The sequence below is a fragment of the Caloenas nicobarica genome, chromosome 13, assembly GCF_036013445.1.
Source record: "Caloenas nicobarica isolate bCalNic1 chromosome 13, bCalNic1.hap1, whole genome shotgun sequence".
Classification (NCBI taxonomy): Eukaryota; Metazoa; Chordata; class Aves; order Columbiformes; family Columbidae; genus Caloenas; species Caloenas nicobarica.
This window is the reverse complement of record NC_088257.1, coordinates 2349057-2372384: the sequence shown is the minus strand read 5'-3', so window position 1 is coordinate 2372384 and position 23328 is coordinate 2349057. Positions and strand designations below refer to the sequence as shown.

At 48.4% G+C, this 23328-nt stretch overlaps 2 protein-coding genes across 3 annotated transcripts in view; both read right to left on the bottom strand.

The window, feature by feature from the left end:
• Positions 1–2059, bottom strand: part of UBTD2 (ubiquitin domain containing 2) — a 54356-nt gene extending 52297 nt beyond the window's left edge. Inside the window, exon 1 of the mRNA XM_065644340.1 lies at positions 1969–2059. Coding sequence (XP_065500412.1) covers positions 1969–2038 — 70 coding nt within the window. The 5' untranslated portion in view covers positions 2039–2059. The remainder of the gene's footprint in view (positions 1–1968) is intronic.
• The window catches only part of STK10 (serine/threonine kinase 10), a 500646-nt gene that overhangs the window by 107034 nt on the left and 370284 nt on the right, over positions 1–23328 (bottom strand). The gene's annotated exons all lie outside the window — the stretch shown is intronic.

Below are 23328 nucleotides of genomic sequence, written 5' to 3'. Positions count from 1 at the left end.
CCCCCTTTTCTTGTTGAAAGGCAGGAACAGATACGCAATGTTACAAAACAGGCTACTGCACACTGGAGCTGATTGTTTAAGACAGTCCTAAGAAGCCCATAATTCAACTGAAATTTCATCACTTCTCACTTCAGCGAGACAACCTTAAGGAACATTATCCTTAGAGCATGAATCAACACGAGCCAGCTGACATGCATTTCGCATCTCTTACATCTCCAAAAACCCAGCTGCTGTTCCAACGCACTAAGCACAATAGGTTATTTAACCCCAAAACAGCAGTGTGTGCCGCCGCGTAAACACCAAGCAGAAACATGCTCCCAGTAGGTCCATCCAGGACAGCACCGGACGACCCTTGGATGGACACTGCCCACCTCACACGCTGCTACCGGCTGTGTAAAAAACTATTTTACAGTATCAGCCAAACTCTTGATAATTTTTTCCCTCCTATCATCTCATTCATTTGGCATCACAGGCAAGATGAGAGTGAGGAAATTAAAGCGCGGCTATTTCTGTGACATGATCTCACCTCATAACACCTAGCTGCTGAAGCAGGTTTCAGAACAAATGTCAGTGTAGCTTTTAATGGTATTTTTTGGTCAAAATTTCTTGGGTATGTGATGATTCCTGCCATTCTTTTTCTTTGACTTCTAGTATGCTCTGGTCCTTTCCACACTCACACTCTTGCATTTTCTACTGGTTGATAAGTCCTGTTAGTACAGATCCATTTTAGATAACTCACTTCTCCCCCCCACCTTTTCTTTTTTCAATAGAGAAAAAGAGTCAGGAAGACTCATACTAGTCAAAGCTGTAACATTCCTTTTAATGACAATGATGTGATTACATCCTACACACTTCTTAGCAGCTGGACTTTCTGCTATTTCTATGAACTATGTATCTGGTATTAATCAGCAGGTGGCTGCTTCAGATATAATTGGAAGTGCTGCATTTTTTTACATTATGGAATGACAGCAAAGTCACTGATACGACAGAACACCCACCAGCTGGGGCATCTGAAATGAAACCAGACTGATAAATAATATTGCATAAGGCACAGGGGAAAATGTAGACCTAGGTCAGCAATTTTCAACCTGAAATCTATGGACCCTGCGTGTGTGAGGACTACTTATAAGTCAAGTGTCCCGTTGGTAGGCTGACTTTAAATGACTATAAAGCATACACAGCTCGGCAGGAGAACATCAGGGGTCCACAAACCCAAGACCGTTGAAAAAGCAATCATTCACACATTTAGGTAGAGAAAAACACAAGGGTAAGAGCCGCTTCTCCACTGCAGCAGTTTCCACATAAGCCACACTCGCTCAGTAGGTGTGCACTTGAACACTCAGCTGCTCCAGCATCTGAAGTCGCTGGAAATTGATTATTAAGCATAGTTAATTTCGGCTGGAGGAAAGCATCCATTTTTCTTGGAGAGAATAAAAAGAAACAAACAAACCAACCCGCAGCAGTACCAGGATCTAAGTTATCTGAATAATTATTTTCCGCACCACCACAAGGAGCTGAGCCCAAGGAAAACAAAGTTTGGGAGCCCCAGGCAGGCCCTTTCCCCGGCCGGTCTCTATTTCACCAGCCGCCCAGGCCGGCCGAGGGGCCGCTCCGCGGAGCCCCAACCACCGCGGGGCCGCTCTGCCCGCCGCGGCTGCGCCCCCCGACCCCCGCCGAGCCCCGGGGTGTGTGCCGCCCGGGGGAGCCCGGCACGGCCCCCGCACACTCCCACCGCCCCGGGAAAGTTACGGCCCGGGCGGCCGCACCGGAGCCGGGCGCGGGGAGGGGGAGGAGGCGGGCGCGGCGCCCCGAGGCCAGCGAGGGCAGCGCGGCTCCCCTGCCCGGCGCCCGGCTCGTCCCCGCCGCAGGCCCCGGCCCGCAGCGCCCGCCCCGGGGTCCCCCCGCGGCGCCGGGGACGGCCCGCCCGGCGCCCCCCCGCCCCGGCCAGCCCCGGGGTCCGGCACTCACCTCCGGTGCCGTCCGAGTTCTCGTTGAGGCTGCCCGAAGAGTCGTGGTGGGAGCCCACACACCCGCCCATGGGGCCCGCCCGGCCCGCAGACCCGCCGCCGAGCCGCCCCCCCACCCCCCTCCCCCTGTAGCCGAGCTCCGCCGCCGGCCGGGCAGGCGCGGTGGCTTCGGAGCCGCCTCCTCGGTCTGCAACACCGCCCCCGAGGCGCGGCCTCCTCCCGCCGCCCGGCTCCGCCTCCGGCCCGCCGCGGCCCGCCCCGGCCTCGGGCTCGCCCTGGTCCTGGCCCGCCGCGGGTAGGCCCGCCGGCCCGCCTGGCCCTACGCTGCGGCGGCCCGCAGGCCGGGACGGGCCTGGACGCGGCCCCGGCGCCGCCGAGCCCGAGGCCGCACCTCGTCCCCCGGGCGGGGTCGGCGGCCCCGCGGGACAGGGCGAAGCCCCGCTGGAAGTTGGCGGACGGCCCTGGGGCGTCGCGATCGGCCCCGCCGCAGGGATCGGGCCGCTGGCGCAGGGCGGACGGGAGGGGAGGTCGAGGGCCGCGGGCTTTGTCTGGAGCTGCGGGGCCAAGCGGCCCGGGCTGCGGGCAGCGCTGCGGAGCGGCCCCGGGCGGCTTCGGGCTCGGAGGGCGCAAGGGTCGGGCTGGGCCTGAGGCGGCGAGGTGTATTGATTGTTCCTTACTGTGCCGTTTCGGGTTTTCCCGTACTTCCCTGTGTTACGTCTGCACATGGAAATAAAGTACCCATACACCCAGAGATAAATCTGTATCTGCTAATCATCCAACCACCTCTTGTGTTCACAGACTGCCCGTTTAAAAACTAAACAAAGTCACTGCTTCTTGGTCAATCAGTACCTGACTTCAGTCCTCTGAGAAGAAAAAAATGACTTTTGTGCACTTAGTGCTGCAGCGGGTTATATTATTTCAGTAGCAATCTTGACATGGGTGCAGGGAGTTGGGGTTCATTCAGATGCATTGTAGATCTTTGAAACAACCAGCAGTAAGTCAGAACACCGAAAAATAGAAACAGTGCAAAAAATAAAGCCTGGTGACAGACAGCTCTGGGCTCCCCACAAGCTCTGCTACGCACAGCGGCTCAGCGTTCTGGTAAGTAAAACAGCGGAAAACCAAACTGAGCTTTGCAATAGAACATCAGCACTTGTTATTCTGCATATTTGGTACCAAACTCTTTTCATTAGATTGTTCAATTTCATTGTTGTTCTCACACACGCACTGTTTATAAAACATACATATATGGGCTCGTGTGTATATAAACACTCCAGATGGGCCAACGTCAATATTTACTGTCTGACCCCAGGTAACAGGAAGTACTAGCAAAGTGCTAATAAAGTGCAAAAGACTAGCCCAGACTTTTTCTGAATGTATTATCTCTTTGTAAAATTATATTCCTTGTCAAAATAAGTTTCACAGGAGGCAAGGACTGAGCTTTGCAATCAGTTTCTGTGCTCTGATCTCGGCTCTGCCCTAGACACCCACTGTGGCGTTGGACAAGTCACATAACCTCGGTTGCTCTATTTCTGTCAGTAGATTAATGTTTGTCTACATATCTCTTGGGTGCATGGCTAGGATTAATTAATTCTTACTCTTTATTACTTGTTAACTGCCTGCAATATGTGGGATGTAAAACACTTTGAAGATCAGAAGTGTCATTTCACAAATTAAACGGTGCAGTGAATTGACTGTTCCATATAGGTACAACTACCCTATATGGTTGGAAATGATCCTTTGTGGGTCATAAACCCAACGGTGCAAACAGCTGAAGGATTTTGTTTGGGCACAAGGTGCTACTGGACTGCATGTTGTACCAGGAGGGCCAGAGTGGTAGGTTTGTGGCCCAAGGAATGCAGCATGTAGAAAATCTCTAAGTGGATCTACATTTGTATTCCTATATATTAACATATTTTGTATTCTTCACCAGTTTTTCTCTCCAACTGGGATCTCACTGTTTGCTTGCAGTCAATGGTGGTGGGTTTTGCCGTCACATGACGATACGGTATGATACATCCCTGTTCTCTGGTGATTCATCGTTGCGTGGGAACTAGTATGAGATGCTGACAAATTGCACCAATGCTGAAACTTCTGTCTCAGGCATCAACATTTTGATTTTTATCAGCGCTACCCAGAACTGTAGTATCAAAGTCTTAGCACTTACAGTGAAAGTCTACCCAGATCTCTTTCATCTTCCTTTGACAGATGGGAAAGAGAGACTCGAGAGATGAGGTTATTTGCCAAAGGTCCTACAGGAAGCAGAAGCAGGAAAGGACCGTGGAGTCCAACTGCCGTGTGATGCTGAGCCCATCTTCCTCCTCAGAGAGTCTGAAGAAATCCAGCAAGTTGCTATTTTCAGATTTACTTCCACATGGCTCTCCCTGAAAGCTAGTGAGGCTGTAGCCTCGTTTTCACAGGCGACGTGGTGGAGGTTTCCCTGCCCCCATACGATGCGCAGCACTTACAGTCCGATGCGGTTTTGAGGAACGCTGCTTCCCATTCCAGAGTTCCCACCAGCGATTTTTTTGGGCCAATTGCAAGCTAATATAATCCATCCCTTAGAAAGCCATACCAAAGTGACTGGGATCAATCTGCACCACCTGGAGACTGCAAAGCTGTGTGAAAACGATGTCAAACTGAGCAGAGTTTGTTTTCTTGGAATGACCAAGGGAAAGAAATCTACTGCACAGAGGGGTGACCCCATCAGGCATCAGGACCTCTGCAAAGCCCAACGCCTGCTCCTGTGGACTGCTTTGGCAGGCTCTGTATGTCTTCTCTGTTAATAACAGGAGGAATGGTGATGCTTCAGCTTTCCTTTGGATGTTTCTGCAAAGCTCTGTGGTTTCTCTCCTCAATTGCTGTAGAAAAGGCATCGCTGGAAAGGCTAAAAATTGCTATTTAATGGTGCAGCATCACAGATGATAGTTTGAATCGCCAGGGGTGGTGGGTTCTGCTGCAGGAACCCACGAAATTCCCCCAAATATTCCTTGCTGGCAGTTTCAATTTGCAGGAGTCCCAGAGGCCCAGAAGGTACCGGTGACGCTGCCCTCTGCCAACAGCCTGGTGGGGAAAGGCTCATTTTCCCTTGGGCATTTCAGTACTGATGTTACCTCACAGGGACTGTGGAAATATTTTGCTTTTTAGCTTGAAACCTTGAAAATGGATAAATGAATCAGTCCAGAGTTTAATCAGATATTTCTCCCTTCATTCACATCTTTAAAACCAGAATTTTGTCATGTTTCTCGAACACTTAATTTCTGTGGGAAAAGAGTTGCTCTAACTTCAGGCTCTAGGTGTATAAGCAATTCCACTACAGTTCCATTTTTTGTCTGCACTGGAAATCAAGAATTTACAAATTCATTGTTTTTAACTGGGTAGAGGGACCATATATCTTAAAGTATTAGGTGTTGACCGGCAGGTAGTGTGCTGACAGGCACACATGAAGGCAGCTGGCAATTGAGCTGTCCACTTTCATTTTCTGATTCATGACAGCTTTATTGCTGCTTCTGCCTTTAAAGATGCTTCTCATTTTCAATAAATTCTGCATTCTGCAAGCTGTTCTGAAAGCAGGGTATTATAACCCACTGTCTCAACCAGCTCCTGTCAACTTAAATTCTCTGAATCTTCCCAGTTGATATTTATTGCTTTGTCACTTCAGGGAGCTTTTCCTAATGGTCAAATATACATGAAAAAAAAGTAGCCTTGAAAACGAAAGAAACAAAAGTGAAACGCTGCTTCCCTCCTGTGGTGACCTTCTTGATTGCACAGAAACACTCCGTACAGACAAAATAAATTGCACGTTTTAAGTGATTTTTTAAAAAAATTATTCTGACAACATTCAAAGAGTATCGCTCTCTTGCTAATCTGCAACCAAGCAGTTGTTCACGTCCTGCTGGTATTGTTGCAGCACTGGATTTAAGTTTTCTTTTCAAAGCTGAATGAACCGTCCTCTTGAAGCATATGAAGTGCCAGCTTCTGCTAATCGGCTGCGATAGGAGCTGTGAGAACCTTGTCTCATTACGACCTGCTGTTTGTGGACAAGTTCTCCTCCTCTTTCAGCCGCATTTGAATTGATTCTCTACCTGGGTGGGTGCAGGAGTGTTATGTATCCAGGTGCTAAATAATGAAGTGGATTAGTGGCAGCAGGACAAAGAGAGCAAGCATGGATGTGGGTCTGACCCCACCTGCAAACTGATGCAGCCAGAGCTGGTTTATGGGCTGCTGGGTCACTGAGCTAGCGCGAAGGACAGGCCACACAAGTGGGTTATGTTATTATTATTTGTGCATGTACTACAATTATCAATATTGTGTTTGGTGTCTGGACGGCTCACCCAGGATCCTGTTTCTCCACCCAAAAGGAGACTGAGGTTTCAAAGGGAAGACATGGGAGTATAGGATGTGGTTTAACATAGCAGGGGGCATGATAGAAGTATCTGTGGCCGTGAATAAATGAGAGGAAACAGGGCAAGAGATTTGGATTTCCTTTTTTTTTGTCATTGTTGTGCAAGAATGAAAGCATATACTAGCAATGGTAACAGGGGAAGCCAGAGCTGATTCGGGAACAATATTTTTCATGGAGCATGTAACTGAGTGAAGAATGGAAGAAATGCATAAGGACCCAGGACTCTGCAAAGCTCACGGGGGTCCACATGTGGAGCTGGAGGCACCTCAGAGGTGTCCTGGCTCATCTGCAGCTGCTGTGGGGCTGGCTGCACCTCCTGGGGATGCAGCTGGTGCTGAAAGCTGGATGCTGGAATGAGAGAGACCCCAGGTGCAATGTGGCCTCCCAATTGCTGTTAATCCGTGGACAGAGGGGCCTTCTCCATATCAGGAAGAAAGAATCGTACCAGCAGAGTAACAGGCTTGTAGGTAAAGCTGCTCACTGCCCGGCAAGGCGGGGGGAAGGAGATGATGAGGAGAAGCTTTGCAGTGGCTGATTTATGACCCATTGCTTCTCTTTTGGCTTAGCGTTAACGAACACCAGAAGTTCCTTTGGGAAGAATTTTGAGAGTTCCCTTGTTCCTTGATTTTTAGCTCTGCTTCCCAAATGCAAAGCATTTGAAATCAAAACTACTTCCTAGACAGAATATACAGACAAACTTCTCACACGGGACCAAAACCTGGGTTCATTTGAGGATAAATCATACAGTCTTTGGCAGGAGGAGAAGGAGGGGTAGAAAAGGAAAGATATTACCTCGTGTCAAAGTGCTTTTGATAAAATTGAAGCTGAGCCAGATGGTAATGGTACAGGCTAATGTTACCATATGGCAGGATCAGTCATGCAAGAAATATGCTACTTTAAGGAATGTGTGAAATTGAGAGATGTTAATATTCAAAATATTTGAGCTTTGTATCTTGGGCATTCTCATGGGCTGCAGAGCTGGAAGAAGATGCACGTGCTCAGGAAGTGTTCGCTTGGGCTGCAGTCTTACTCCAGCGGGATATTCCTTCCTCCTCCGCTCTCCTCAGCAGTAGGAAACATCTGGCCGAGCTGTTGCGTTGCTCTCCCCGCTCCGTGCTGGGAGCACGGCACAGCAGCGTGTGTCTGGGCACAGAAGGGACGTGGGGGCACAGAAAGGGACAAGGGTTCGCTGCACACCCGGGGCAGGTCAGGGACGCCAGCACCGCCAGTTCAGCGGGTTGGCAGGACGTCAGAGGAGAGGCACCACCGGCCACAGCCATGCGGGTCGGGGTGTCCCACACCGTCCCTGCGGCAGCGCAGAGGAGGGGGAGGAAAAGGGCGAGGAGTGAATGAGCATAAGCTCCAGACCCGTTCATTTCTATCAGTCATAGAGATAAAACCAGAAATCAAAACAGTGACAACAGTAGCTATCGCTGGCCAGGTGCTACCAAGAGGAGAAATGATACAACTTCTCATCTCCCAGACTCTTGCCAGCTCTTAGTTCCCAATAGTGACATGTAGCATTCAGAGGTGAAATATTTTGTTCTCTTTTATATGACTGAGCTTTGCACGGAAAGGGAAAAAAAAACCCTGAACAAGATCCCCAGCCTGGCAGGATACATTTACACTGAATTGCTGGATGACTTTGCCTGGATGCACGTGAAATGCTTGTCTCTTCTTATCACAATTGTCTCTGAGAAGCTTATTTCATATATACTGTAACTCTATTGAGTTGGTGGAATTGCACCAGGGATGATAAACTTGGCTGAAAATCTGTTTTCAGCTTTTGATGAGGGTATTAAAAAAAACAATAACAACAACAAGAGATCTTGGCTCATGACAACTCTTGTTTGTCCCCTATACTGTATACCGCCTCAGGATTTAGAATAGGATCCTATTGTTATATTTCCAATAAACAAAGAGGCAGTTTCTCCTCCCGCATTATTAGATGGTCTTTCTATGAATTGAGGAAAATAACACGTCTGTGTGTGGTGGAGCACAGAGTAAGCGACCCTCCTTGGTCTGTTCTGCCGGAGACGTGGCCTCCAGCACGTGCAAGGAAGCCAGTGAGGGACACACGCAGCCAAGTTTAAAAATCCATCAATTCAGACAAATAAGTGTTGCTTTAATTTCCAGTTCAGCACTCTGCACTCTGCAATTTAAACAGAAGCGACACAGAGATCGGAGCGATTCTGACAGGGCTGGGAACCTCAAAGGAAGCCAGTTCAGCTGAAGTGATGCTAAGGAGTAACCTCCAGTATTTCTACCAGGAAACTTCATCCGTTGTGTTATGGTTAACACCGCAGCCCGGATTCATGTCACCTCACATCACACCTGGAATCTGCTGGCCGAAGGTACTCGTGATAGGAAGGGGATCGCTTCTATTGTGCAACATTAGCTTTTTCCCTCCCCTCAAAATAGTTACTTTTTAATGAATAAACCTTGGAAAAAGAAATTTTCTTTGACAAAAATAAAAAGCATGAACTTCCACCAGCTCGGGCAACATCAACAGTATCTGTACACAGCAGTAAATTCTGGGTTAACCATTGTAATCAGAAAAGAAATCCTCCGCACACAGACAAGTGATAAAGTAATTGGTATCATCATCCTTTCAGAGATGCTTTGTTAGTTATTTCTCATTTTGTATTTGTACATTCTATTTTTCCTGCCTAAGCACGCTCTTTTGCATTTGTCCTCATTGAGTTTCAGCTTACAGATTTCATCCCATTATCTAGAGCAATTTGAATTCAGGTCCTGTCCTCTGTATTGTTTACAATGCCTTCCAGCTTATGAAATTGTATTATCTTCACTATCATACAAATCAGTTATTAATGGACATGATGAACAAACCAGGCACCTCTGTCCCCACTTGAAATGGCCTGTTTGGGAAGTGGTTTTTTCTCCTGCTTATACACCTAAATTATAGCAATTTTTGTTTATGTTCTTGTTTTGCTCATATGCCCCTAATTTGCTCATGAGACTGTCATGTAATACTGAGTACACAGCCTTTTTGCAGTCAGGATATATCACATGTGCTTCTCCCTTGTCCACCAGGCCTGTTATTCTGCCAGAGGAGGAAATTAGATTGATTTGATGTGATTTGTTCTTGAGAAATCTGTGCTGGCTCTTTCTTGTCATTTTATTATCTTCTAGGTGTTTATATTGATTATTTAATAATTTGTTCCAGTATCTTTCCAAGAAACAGAGTTAGGCAGGCTGGTGGATAACTCCTGGGGGCTCTTTTTCTCCTTTTTAAAGCCAGGGCAGTGTTTGTTTCTCTTGTCCCTTGGGTCCTGCCACCATCACTTCTCAGAGATAACCACTGATGCTTTAGAAATGTCCTTGGCTGGTTCCCAAGTGCTCCGGGATGAATTCCATTAGCTCTGCTGACTTAAGGACATCCCCACATTTCCACACGTGCTCTCCCCTAATTCTCGCCTGCATGTGCAGCCCCTTTCCAGCCCAGGCACCAGGTGGTGCTTTGTGTGAGGGAGGACATCGTGATGGAGCAAAGCAGCATCTCTCCAAAACGGAGCCCAGGTACAGACGGGCAAGTGCCCGGGCCAGGAGCTGGGGAGTCCTGGTCTCCCCAGCACAGACGTGGACTGGCCGATCATAACAGAGCTCTGAGCTGCTTTACCCACACCTGCTCCTTTCAATAAATGGTGCCTCTCATGCAGATCTGCAGAAAAAATGAGACAGTGGTTTTGCAGCAATTATCCCTAAAGCTCAAGCAACTGAACAGGGATTGTTTCCTGACCATGGGTTTATTCATGTGAGATACAGAACACTATTGTAGGGCTACTGAATTATCAAGCGGATTGTGAAACTCTCTAAAATGTTGGTTATATACCCAAAGTGGTCTGTGAGGACACCTGTGGCCCAGAAATGGATGCGGATGCATTCAAGGGTTTCTGGAAGTTTTGAACTTGCAACTGTAACTTTGAAAAGGAATTGGAATATTGAGCACAGACCATCCGCTGCTCTGGGAACTTTGCCACTCTTCTCTTGCTTATTCAGCCATGGTTCATGTCCTCGGGCTGTTGGTTTGCCATGTCGTGACCTGCAAGAAGGACGAGGCATTTTCTGTGTCTTTATTTCAGTGCATTTTTGCCCAGGTCTGAACCCAGCAAATTCACACCAGTGCAGCTTTACAAATATGAGAGATCATCCTGGTGCCAAAGGCACCGGCACAGTCATGATGTGAACACATGGGACTTTTTTTGGGTAGTGTACCTGGTTACACTAGGCCAGAGGCATCAGGGCATCTGACTTACACATGAAAGTGTTAATTATCGTTGGCCAGGCAGGTGGGGAGAGCAGGGTGCAAGCTTGAGATTTCCAAGTAATTTATTACATTTATTAATTATTGACTCTCAGGCTGTTACAAATACATTTACAAGGTCTGGGAATAAGAGTGGGCAAGATTAAATCATACTCACATCTTTCACAACAATTCAGCTTTTTATTAAATTTCCACCCAGGAGGAGATTTTGTGCTGATGAAATTATTTGAGGAACTATTAAAAAGAACCATAAAAATCCAAATTACATTCAGTGCAGCAGAAAGAAGAGGTTTTATGAGATTTGTTAAAAAGCATTTATCACCTGGAAACACACCATAGTTAAAAAATCCAGTTTGCTTTTAATTTAACTGCTCAGAAGTGACTGGATGACTTTTCGTTAATACTTAAATCACCCAAAGCAATTACAGAGCATTACGTACATCTCATTAAGCTGCAGACCACTAGGGTGAGCCAGACTATAGCCAATGCCAACTGTTGTGTGGTGTGAAATGGAAATGACACCATCAGATCATGAGATTCAGAACAAATAAGTCAAAATGTGTGATCAGAGCTCATGCCCATCGTCTCAGAACTAAGGTACTTCACCTTTCCCCTGCCCTACAGGCGAAGGGGCAGCCAACTTGCTTTGAAAGTTTGGCTCCTCCTGCGATGAGCGGTTAAAACGGCTCCTGCAAGTGCTTTGGAAATTCCGCCCTCTTCGTGCATACAGCATGTGGGCTGCCCAGCATCACCCACTTCTTGTCCTGGGGCTCCAAGGTGCCGAATTTCATTCTATGTCTAGGGAGCTCTCTCGTTGCATATGCAACTGTGCCAGAAAAAATATTTTAAAAGGTTTTCACACAGCTGTTAACTAAGCGAAGTCAATGTTGCCTAACTTGTGCAAGGGCAAAAATGCTGCCCACCAGTGTCCCCTTTGTCACCCCACTCAGGAGTGGATACGAAGTGCTGTGCTGGAGGGGTTGATGTGAAGAGCAAATGAAGAACATTTCAGTTTAGATTTAGAGTCAAGTGCCCCAATTAAGGGCATGTTTTTGTGGCTGGTGTAGGGAGCCTGGTTTGCCTGTGATCTGAGGCACCCAGCCATGAGCCAGCTCCAGTCTGGGGCTTGGTTGTGGCGCTGAGCTGATGCTGAGCCAGACCATTCACAGCCTGCCTTTGGCCAGTGGGAGCACACACCTGGCAGCCCCTAATAAAGAATCAGCTGTGTCCACCGGCAGGATAAACTGTGCTAAATCACAGCTTATCACAGAAATAAATGGAGACACTCAATGGTACTAAAAAAGTCAAGGCATGAATGCTTAGTAGTAAAGTCTGTAGAGGAAACATTGATGATCTAAGGGTACGAGTGAGACAAAGTTGGCAGAGAAAAATAATAACTTCTATTAGATTGATATCACGGAGAAAGAAAGGCAGATGAAGTCTTGGATGTGCAGTGGAAGTTTGGAAGAGAAAGCGCAAACTTAATGCCTCCGGCAAGGCTGGTCTCCCAGGCGTGATCCGTGGTGCCCTGTGCCGGGACACTCAGCCCTAATGCACAAAGACAGGGTGAGCTGAGCTGCTTTTGGCTTTTTGCAGCTTGATCTTTGCTGACATCCCCTTTCCCTGCCTGCCCTTCAGGCTGACAGCAGTCTCACTCCAGGAGACCCCTTCTTTCATCAGCCACATCATGTTGGTCCATCCCTCCGCTTCTTATCAGAGCCATCTGTCCTCCTGCCTGCTGGAGGCTTTCTTGGAGGCAATTGCCTGTGTGCAGAGCTCGGGCAGCGGGACACAGGCTGGCAGACGCTCGAAGAGCCTATGGAGGCACTGAGTCCCTGCTCTCTCTGGTGATCTTTGGCAGATTAATGTACCGGCTTAATGGGAGCGAAACTCCATTAGTCATCAGCAACCGGACACATCTATCCCTGGGCTGAAAATGCTTCACTCCGAGAAGGTGAATAAAGGCAAAGTGTTGTCAGAGGATGCAAAGCTACAAACAGGCAGGTTGTGGATGCTGGCAGAGCTCTGGAAACCCTCTGGAAGTGACTGGAGACTTGGGAGAATATGGGTAATTTTGATCAAAATTTATCCAAGTTTGACTTTTAGGACTGCCTTTGGAGCAAACATGACCAGGGGATGTTCAAGTTCAAGCTTGGAGTCTGGGATACACTATACACATGATTTTGTGTTCCAGCTCTGGTTCAGCATTTCCAGAGCTCCAGAAATCAAGCTGTAGACTAAAGTTTTAAATAAGCAAAAGACTTTTACAGAACACATGTGCTAAGACACATTTTGGACCTTGAGAACACCTTAAGGTGTCTGTTAGGATGCAGGCTTTTTAACTCGCTGTCCATCACTGAGCAGGTTCCCTTCTCTAAATTCATCAAACAGATGGATACTAACGAGTAAAACTAAAAGGTCAGATCCTCAATTCATTGCACAAAGTGAACTGCTTGGGAAAGCCTGTTGGTTCAGGGCCATATTTATTCTGTGGACGAGCTGCCTTCAGCAGTCTCTGGAACCCAGGAATGAGTTTGCACAAGGTCCCTCCGCCCGTGCTGCACACAGAGGGCACCTCAGCTCCACAGTGCTACAGATCTATAACGCCGTTTCATTGCCTTTAAAGCAGAATAATAAGAATGGTCACTGTATTGCTTTGTGCCTCTGGTGATCGATAGGTATGTTTTTATCTGTGGCACTCAGGAGACTTGTGTGGCCAGGTCCTACCTTCTGCTTAGAACTGACGGAGTTTTCAAGATGTTTCTCTGTGTTGGTGTTGATGCTGTCAGACTTTCAGGATAACACTGCTGCTTCTTTGTTTTTATAGGGTTGCTCATACACCTAAACCACAGGCGTTGCCTGCCTGCTCTGAAGCAATCAAGATATCTGCACTTCAGCATCCACGCTCAGCAGCTATACACCAGGCTCCCTCGTCCCTGCATACATCTTTTTTGTTACTGCACCGCGGGGATTCTGGAAACCTTAGCCAAGATTGTTCCCTCCTTTGTAAGAGATTTCATGTTCCGAGTGAAACACTTCATGATTACGTAGACCATTAACAATTACGTAGCGTTTCCAAATCAAGAGGGGGTGAGAACTCACTGGCTCATATTTCTTGTCTTTTTTTTCTCTGTCTTGGACCAGGTGTCCTGTGTCCCATCCTGCTGACCCAGCCAGCTTGGCTTGCGGTGCCCGTAAAGCTGGGTGGTAAGCAGAGATACACCGAGCAGAGCTTTTGCTGGCTCAGCGTCTGGTGTGGACAACATCTGCTCGTCCTGTGCTGTTGGGAGGGAGGGTCTGAGCACAGACTTGCTCAAGTGCAGATCCCGCCTGTCTCTTGTTCCTGTCCCACCCCCCCAGCTCCCCAACTCACAGGAGGCTAAAAATATAACCCGGTTCATAGGTGCTATTTTGGGGGCTCTGTTTTTCCTTGCTTTAGCTCCCCAAGCATGCGCTGGTATTTTTTCCAGTGATGATCAGCATTACCCTATCCGTTTCTCTTTAGAATATATAATTTTAGACGTGATTATGCAATTATATTACAACTTTAAATTATTTGCTATGTGAATGTTTTCTTTATTAAAAACAATAACAAATTCAGCTTCATTTACAGCACTGCAAAGTGGTTAGCCCCGTTATTAAACTGGGTTTTTCCAGGGACTGTATGTTTCCCAACATGCCTAAGGGAAAAAAATGAGAAAGCTCCTGGGCTTATCTTCATTTCAGCTAACACTTCTGGAATGCTTTCTGGGTCTGTGGCCCTTGTGCTCTGCAGGACCTCGTGCTGTGCTCTCCCAGCAGCTTGGCCATAGCACCAGTGCCTCTGCGGGCCAGGATCTCAGCAGCTCACTGAGTGTCCAACCTGAGACAGCACGGCCTCTCGTGGTCCAGCAGCTTGTCAGTTTGGCATCTTCACTCTCCTCCAGCTGACCGGCTTCCCAAGCACTTCCCAAGTGTCCTTCCAACTCCAAACACTAACATCAAGAGCTGCTCTCTGATCCCAGCCCCAGGGAGGAATGAGCTCTGCAGGCCCCATTGGATGGTGTCGTGTTTGCTGGTGTGAGTCGTGGCCGTGCTGAGCTTGAATACACATGCACACACACGTTCATGTGAGAAAGACATCAAATGAAAGCTGACTTGATGCAGGTAGACCTCTGCGCCCCAGCTGTGCTCTTTCCCGTTTTGCTTTGGATCAGCAGCTTTGTGGTTCCAGCGCTGTGGTTGCTACCACGCATTGAGGTGGACCCAGAGGGACGGAGTCTGCTTCTCCTTCGGGTGAGGAGGAAGAGTCTCCAAGCCCTGTGTGAGGTTGGTCGGAGTGGCAGGAGCTGAGCCACATGGGACACTTTCGTTAGTACCTGCAGCCCTTTGGAGACAGGTCCAGGAGAACTGCCGCTCACTGGTACGGATCAGGGAGGGGATGTGAACTCGGGCAGAGTCACCAGCTGGTGGATCCGATGTCTCTGAGGAGACAGCTCATGATCCAGGGTGCTGGCAGCTGGCACAGGGTCCTGGACAGAGGTGTCTCCTCCTTCCTAGGGATCGGAGGATGGGGGGAAAAGCGAGGGCAGGAGGGTGCTTGTGCATCGATATCACCCAGGATAGAAGCCAACGTGTGTCATTGACGTCAAATCTGACCCCTGTCAGAGCTGAGTGTCCTGTTACAGTCAAGTAGCATTTCACTGCGGCAAAATGCCTCCATGCTGAAGCTGTTACTAATGTGATAAATGCTGGAGCTCCCAGGAGACTGAATAATTACGAAGTCCTCAAATGAAAACAGCACAGACCTCCTTTAAAGCAAAGATAAGACAAAGCTTCAAAGCTGGGAGAAGTGAACTGGCTCTCAATATGTTGTAAACTCTGGAGTTAAATCTGCCTCCCCACCCTCCCTGATCTCACACAACCGCTGTGTTAAGAGGCTCAGAAACTGGCGCTAAGAAATCCAGATGGCTGTTCGTGTAGACCTGGAAATGATGACACTACCCCATGAAAGACATCTTTGTGCTTGGAGGTTTGTAGAGCAAGGCCAGCAGCAGCAGAGCCGGTGTATCTGCTGCAGCAGAGCCTGTCGCTTCTCAGCCATGGGCAGTTTGCTCTGGTACCCAGATGGACCTGAGCCAACAGGACAGGAGATGGTGCTCAAAGCCTGAGAAATCCAGCCGGCCCTTTACATCCCAACGTGCAGCTTTCTATACATCTTAAAGCTTGATGTCAGGCCAGGAGGAAATCCAGAAGTTTTCGTGTAGGGCTGGGATTGGGCTGTGATACCCAGGAGTGGGAGTGCTTGTATAGGGATGCTCGCTAGAAGACCCAGTCCTCTTCCAGCCAGAACTGGAGGTGAGCAGCCAGGGCTGTGCTCTCCATCTGGACATTCCTGGTGCTGGGGAAGGCTCTAAGGCAAAAGGAAAGAAAATTCGTTTCAGGCTGTGCAAGCAATAGCATGAGGCTGTCTGGGAGAGCTGCTTGGAGGCACCCCTAGCTCCCACACTCTTTCTTGGTGTCAATGGGTGTGACATCCACTGTAAGAAGGAAAGAACATTTGACCCGCACCCAACCGTAGCTTCCTTCCTTTTTTCTTAGTGTCTCTTGCTTTTGCACCAGAATGTACTTTCAGCCCTTTAAAGAGCCCTTTCTGGGAGAGGGCTGATGAGCTGGGGAGGTGCTGGGCACTGTCCACCGCACCCTGGCTGCCAGCAAATTCAGCATGGTTATATATAGGCTCTGAGCTGAGGCCTTCGAAGCAGCACTTGGACCTGAGTTCCTCGAACATGGCTGGAAAAATTCCACTTGGCATCAGGCAGTTCACCATATGCTGCTGCTCCCTTCAGCGTTTATCCGGACAGCACCTCCATGCTCTGTGCTGTGAAACAGCCGCTATTTTGGGGGGAGCATTTGATATCTTTCCGTTCCCTAACCGTTCTTGAAGGGACTGTGCCCCCTCCGCCAGGCTGGGACGCAAGCTCCCCAACTCACTGGCCCAGCCCGGTGTCACTGGGTTGCAGCGGCGCGTGACCAACGGCTGGACCGCGAGGGCTCCGAGAGCTCTGACCGTCCCTCTTTGGCATGAGCCTGCATGCTGGGAGGCTGAGGCTGACAGGTACCAGAATACTCACCAGCTGCACTGGGTTTTCTCAGGTACAACCTGTAGGGCCAGTAACTCATCAACAACTTCCATGTTCGAAGAGCAAGACTTCTACATTTCTATTTTGAACTGCTGTTTTTCTGTGAAGTTGCCTAGGAAGAAACTCTTTTACCTTCTATTTCCACCTAATGTCTATGGCTTTTATTTTTTTAAATTTTTCCTCTCAGAAGAAGAAAGTGCTTTGAACATCTATTCTATTCACACACCACATCACACACAAAGTCAACATACACCTAAATCATCAAAACATGTTCGCAACAGCCAGTGAGTTTGGCCTGGGGTTGCTAAGCACAGAACATGAGTTTCATTGCAGGGCTGATGCAGAGGCGGTGCAGATAACCTGCTGCAAAGCTTGGGAGGACCTGCCAGCTGGGTCTTCGCTATAAACCTTTCCTTGCCCATCCCTGCCGGGCAGTTGCAAGGCAGGGTGTGCTCTGCTCAATGCAGGCATGTGGTGCAAAATCCATTCCTTTAGAAGCAGCAGGACAACTCTGCTCGGCAAGTCTGGAATACACCTCTCCAGACAAATGCAGCTTTCTTGAAGGAGAGGAGAATTGTGCCTCCCTGCAGAAGTGTGGGAGGTGCATGAGTGTTTCTTTTGGCAGCCTGTACACTACTCTGATCCCCAGTCTGACACACCTGCAAAGATCCTGATGCCTTTGTCTGAGGGGGCTCCCATCTCTAGACTTGATCCTCATTGCTATTTAACTCACACTCCTATAATCATGAGTGAGGATAAGGAGATGGAGATGATCCAGCAAACACCAGCTGACTTAGGAGATTTATATAAGTAAGTTTGTGTGTTGTAAAGCTGTCAGGAGGGAGAAACATGCAGATCTGAGGAGTCAGGCATTGCTCTACCATATTAGCCAAACCCCTGTGCTGTTCTGGTGTCACTGGCGGTTTTGGAGCCAGGGCCTGGGGGTCACCCATGCTCTTCTATTTATTTGCCTGGACGCCTGACACTTCCCCAGCTGACCATGCAGGAAAGGACTGTCTGTCCCTCAAATAGCTTCCTGAACTCAGCATTGCAGGGGCTGCACCTGGGAAGAAATTCGCTTTATCCAGGCTTTCCACCCCTCACTCCTCAAACGAGAACAAGCTAGTACACCTCTCATTCATGCCTGCATAGCATCCCTCTACTCCTGCTTACATGGAAAATGGTATCAGGAGAGCATTTGCATATTTTTAGCTACTTTTAATTGAAGAAGCAGCTGGAAACGAGGAGGAGAGCCAGCTCTACGTTGCCAACCAGCTCTTCACAGGCGCGCAGCAGCTGCCGCACAGACCTGCGCCCGCAGTCACTTGACGATTCGAGAATGGTCCATGGACACCTGGGAATGTGCTTGGGGCAGCTGTGAGAAAAGACACAGAAGCCAGGAGCTATAAATGCTGCGTGTCCTCTCATATAAAAACCTGAGCTACAGGTAGTTCAGGTTATCGCCCCTGCAATCACCAGCACTCATCTCCCAGGCTGCTGGAGGCTTGAAAATTTTAAAGCAATGAGAGTCAATATTTACCACCTCTTGTGTTGTTAGTGCTAAGAAAACATCTTGCCCAGAGATACTTCCTTGACTAATCCATGTAAATGCTTCTCTCTTAATGAGGGAGAGTGATAAATAGGTGGCAGGGAGAAGGTGACAAAATTGCGATGGGTGTCACCCATGGCAAGAAGTGAGAAGAGAAACTGCACTGCTGTCAGATCAGGAAATACAGTGGGTTTGGAGAAGCAAAAGAAATGACTCTGAGACCCAGGGAGAAGTTCAGCTGCTGGATTCTTAATGGACAGCGTGTCATCCTCCTTCAGTGGTGGTTTTAGCAAACACAATACACATTTCCTTGGGGATGAAATGCCACCTGATGTGCATGCATACGTGTGCACACTATATGGACTGGAAACTAGTCAGGGCATCTCTCTCTGTTTGCAGGAGGGTCAGCAGGGCAGGACCTGCAGGGCAGGGTCTGGGCTGGTGGTGGGTGGGCTCTGTGGGGTCTCGGGGGCTCACAGCCTTCCCAGGGTGAGAAATCAGGTCTGCGGGGAGGGGTTTCTGCTGCAACCTGCTTCACTGATCGTCTCATTTCTGAAAGCAAGGCATGGCTCTGTTCACATAGCAAAGCAACATGTGGACTCTGTCGTGTCTTCTTTGGCCTGATGTCAGGAATTTAGTCCAGAATCCACATTTTGTTCATCTGATTTTTATGCAGAAAGGCAGCTGCTAGGCTAAAGGAAACAGACCCCAAGGCACTTCCATGCCCTCAGTCATAAGGAGTCACAATAAAAATTGCATTGCTTTCATTAAAGACATTAAAATATACAACCTCTCCAAAGAACAAAACATGCTGGTTTTCTTCAAAAGCTTCCTCACACAGCTCTGCCTTCAAAGTAAAGCTGGAGCCACAGCAGCAAGCCCGTACCCCTTCCCTCGGTGCTGCCAGGCCCTCAGGCTCTCTCCAGAGCAGCCCTCAGCCCAGGGTAATACTGAGACCGTGAAATCTGCATTAGCACTGTGCTCAATTCATGCTTGGCAGCCTCTCCGCAGAAAAGAGAAGCCCAGTTAACTTTCAGCGCACCACTTGGAGGGCTGGCTCCCATCCCAACTCTCTTCATCTTCCCCTGTTTCAGTGCAAAAAGGGCTGCAAGAGAAACTTTTGCCACTGGGAATTTGTCCACATGCCATTTTTATTCCCATGAAAACATCTCCTACAAGCATTGGATTCTGTGGCTGGCAGGAATAAATAATCTCTGAAAGGCAAGAACACAGAGCAGGCTGGTAATTAGGAAAATCCAACTCCAGCCGAGGAAACACCCTCTGCAGGAGAAACATCTGGCAGCGCAGGAGGGGGCTGCACATCTGGCGCAGGCAGCAGGCTGTCCAGCAGGCAGCTCCAGGAAACATCTGGGCGAGTGCAGCCTGCAGATGTGTGAATAAAGTATGTCCTAGCTAATCTGCAGTGCTTGGCCTATGTGCACTGGAAAACCCACAAGGAAACTCGTGTGCATTCATGCAGCCTTTTTTCCCCCTTCGTAGAGGCTTTTCTCTCTCTCTGCATTGCAGCCATGATTTCCTGTGCTGCTGTGGACTGTTTGGGGACACCCACAGCAGCTGCAGTGAGGGGACAGTTGACACTTCGTGATGCTTTCTTGCCAGCAGAGGATACCAGATTTGTTTTCTCCTTGCTCTGCCCATGTCAGTCTGCGATGGGTTCTTGCCTGTGTCACCCATCTGAAAAAAGTCTGGCAAACTGTTCCGGGATTGGGTACACCTCTCCAAACACTTTCTTAGGACTGGGTGCCTGCTCCATCACCAAAGCCCTGGTAAGAACACGTGTAATCATTTCTGACTGCTCTCTGGGTGTCCAGCTATTCCTTTGCGGGGCTCAGTGCCCTTGTCTGCTGTGACATTAAAGGTAGCAGAGCTTTTATTGCTGGTAGGGATGTGATGAGCATGAAGCATCCAGCTGGACTCCTTATGTTTGCAAAATGAGTAGGCTCAATCTGGAAATAATTTGGAAGAAAACAAATGGGAATCACTGCAATAGCTTGTATCCAATTTTACCTTGAAGGCAAAAATGCCCTTTCCCAGTTTTGCATGTTACAAGGAAAGTATTCCCAGACACACCTCTGAAATAGGGTGGTAAACATGGTTAATCTAAGGACTACCAGACACAATTAATTCTCTTCGCAATTTCTAGTAGCTGCTGAGGCTTTCATCTCACAGGATATATCCATTTTGAGGCAATTTCCTTTATTATTCAAGCTTGCAAATTGCCTGTTCCTATTGGTCTCCAATGCAAGTCTTTCGAAGTTTAACACATCTGCAATTTTATAAAGTCATTAGTTTTAATTAATAGATAAGGCTCCTCCTTTATTCTCAGAATTAACTCCAACTGAGAAGAAGACACAGAGCTGATACGTGATTGTGTGTATTCACTAGGAAATTCGTTTGAAATGCTGTGATTAAAGGTAGAGAAGGGGATTTGGGCTTTATTTGGCAGATAAATGAAAATGCAGAGCAAAGTTTTCTCTCCAGATTCTATAGGGCTTAAGCAATCTCAGATGGACTATGATTTGCTGCCAAAATGTTTCATGTTCTCCTCTTTATGCACGTCCAGAAAGAGTGGCCAGTGGGTTACATCTGTGTGAGGTGGAAGAGATGCAGGCTGGGAGGCCTGTTAAAAGTCCCGGGCTTTCAAAAATTCAACCCTGCTATTAAAAGGGGACATTTAAGACTGTGTATCACTGTGGAATGACAGACTGGGGCTTGCTTCATGTCTTTTGAACCTTCCTGTGAAAAGCCGTGCTTTTTAACAGCAGCCACATTTCGATCTAGGCAGAGCAGACCACCAGGAATCCTCCTTGATCCCAGCTGGACCTGTTCTCCAGCACGAACCGAGGCCCTGGAGGGACAAGCAGAGGAGATGCCGGCACAGAGCAGAACAAGAAATCTTGGCATTCCCAGCACAGCCAGCAGCTGCTGCCAAGAAGGTCGGCTCAGCCAAAATCTGACTATTTTCTCCTCTGTTCAGTGTTAGCTGGAGACACAAGAATGCCTGAACGTCGTCGGGTCAATTGTTCCTCCACTGAGATGGGGCTGGAAAACCCAGGTGGTGCAGGAAGGCTGGGGCAGACCTAGAAGAGTGGCTGTGGATTGGGGGGAACATCTCTACCCCTGCGCTGGTAGCAGGTCGTGTGTGACACCCACATGTGGGAAGCGGGCTGACCTTGCCACACCAGTGTATGAATTCCTGGGCAAAGAATACAGGAAAACAAACAAATGCCACGAGGCTTAAGCGGGAATTAATTCTGCAGAGCAAAAGGCAACGTGGTGATGACAACTCAGCTGACAGGGCTGAGCTGTGAGTGGCAGCGTCGTATTGCTTTGGGCTGAATGCGGCAGTTCCAGTTCAGAGCAGAAGTCAGCGGAGCTGTCAGCGGCGTCGGTGGGATAAAAAATGGTGCTCTCCAGTTTGTACGCTCCATTAAATGAATATAAAGAAGCACCTGGTCTGTGGTAAATCAAGATAAGAGCGGTGTAAGAAATGGACCTCTGTGACACAGCAGGGAGAGGACCATAAAATCAGCACCCAAGCAGCACCCATTGCCCAGGCTCTGCGGAGAGGCTGTGCTGGGAACGGGGTGCTGTGAATAGGACAACGTGCTGGCAAAGCCCATCTGGATTTCAGCCTACATCCAATTCCTCTGGCTGCCCTGCATCTCCCTGGGAGCCTGTGTTTCAGAGCCACTTTTATGAGGAGCTCTGAAGACCACATCATCTTCTACAGGTTGTCCCTGCTACCTAGCAGGCCTGGTAGAAAACAAGATGGTTAAAGTAGCTTTGACACAAGCAAGGCAAAAATACCATGCCAGATCATTTTCCTTCAGCCACTTGAGAGTACTGGCTGCTAGGAAACTGCAAACTGTGGGCCAGGCTTGCATCTGTCTGTCCCTTTCGAGTGGCTCTGGTGAGAAAGAAACAGCTAAATCCCAGTCGGAGCCCCAGCTGGATGTCGTCCTTTGTGTGCGAGAGGCATTAGTAGGACTGTGCTAAACAGCAGAATGTACCCGGGGTCGCTCAAGCAAGAGGGGAAAACGTGGGTAAATAAGAAAAAGATTACGCGAGGAGCGCTCCGGGAATGGGAAATGTGAGCCTTCCTGGCCATGCAGCAGCGTGGCAAGAGGCTCTGCCCCTTGGACGGAGGCAAACTGCCCGGCAAAGCCCTTCCTCAGTGTAAATGTAAACTCAGTCTCCTTTTTCCTTAATAAACGGGAAGTTTGTCAGTCCCTTCAGTGTCTTACTGGCTGCAGACAATGAAAAATGGTTGCGCTGTTTGATACAGCTGAGCTGATCACAGCAGCACGTGATGAAATTCAGCATCTTGGCGAAATGTTGTTCCACAGGAGTAACGCTGTGTCCTGGCTTCAAAAGGAGTGACCACAATGATGAAAGGATAGGGGAGACGCTCCTGAAAGTCCAAGTGGAGAAGACAGGGTGCTGGCCGGCACTGCAGCACCTCGTGACATTCGGTCTCGTGGGGAAATAGGAGGCAAGCGGGACAAAAACAAACAAACAGACGCAAGCAACAACAACAAAACCACAAAAACCCCCCCACCACCACCAAAACCCCAACAAAACGGTGACAACCTGGCGAGGTTTAAGAATTTATTAAAGTCAAATAAGTATCACTCAAAACAGGAAAATCCAGCCCAAGCACAGCCAGCTCCAAGGAAATCACATTTGCATCTCAAATATGAGACAAAAATAGCATTGGTACCGAGTTGTACCTTTCGGGATATTGTTTTCAAGTAATAAAGATGAAGAAACTGTCTAAAATTGAAATGACCAAAGAAGGAAGTGCCATTAACTGTTCATGTCTTGGTTCAGTGAAGGACTCTAAGCAGTTTGAGAGCTCCCATGGACTGGACAAGCCGGATCGCTCTTCTGAGCAGACACTATTTCCCCAGATGTCCCTGGGCTGTTACATCAGCTCACAATTTTACAGATTTTAGCACTAGAAGGAACCATGATCA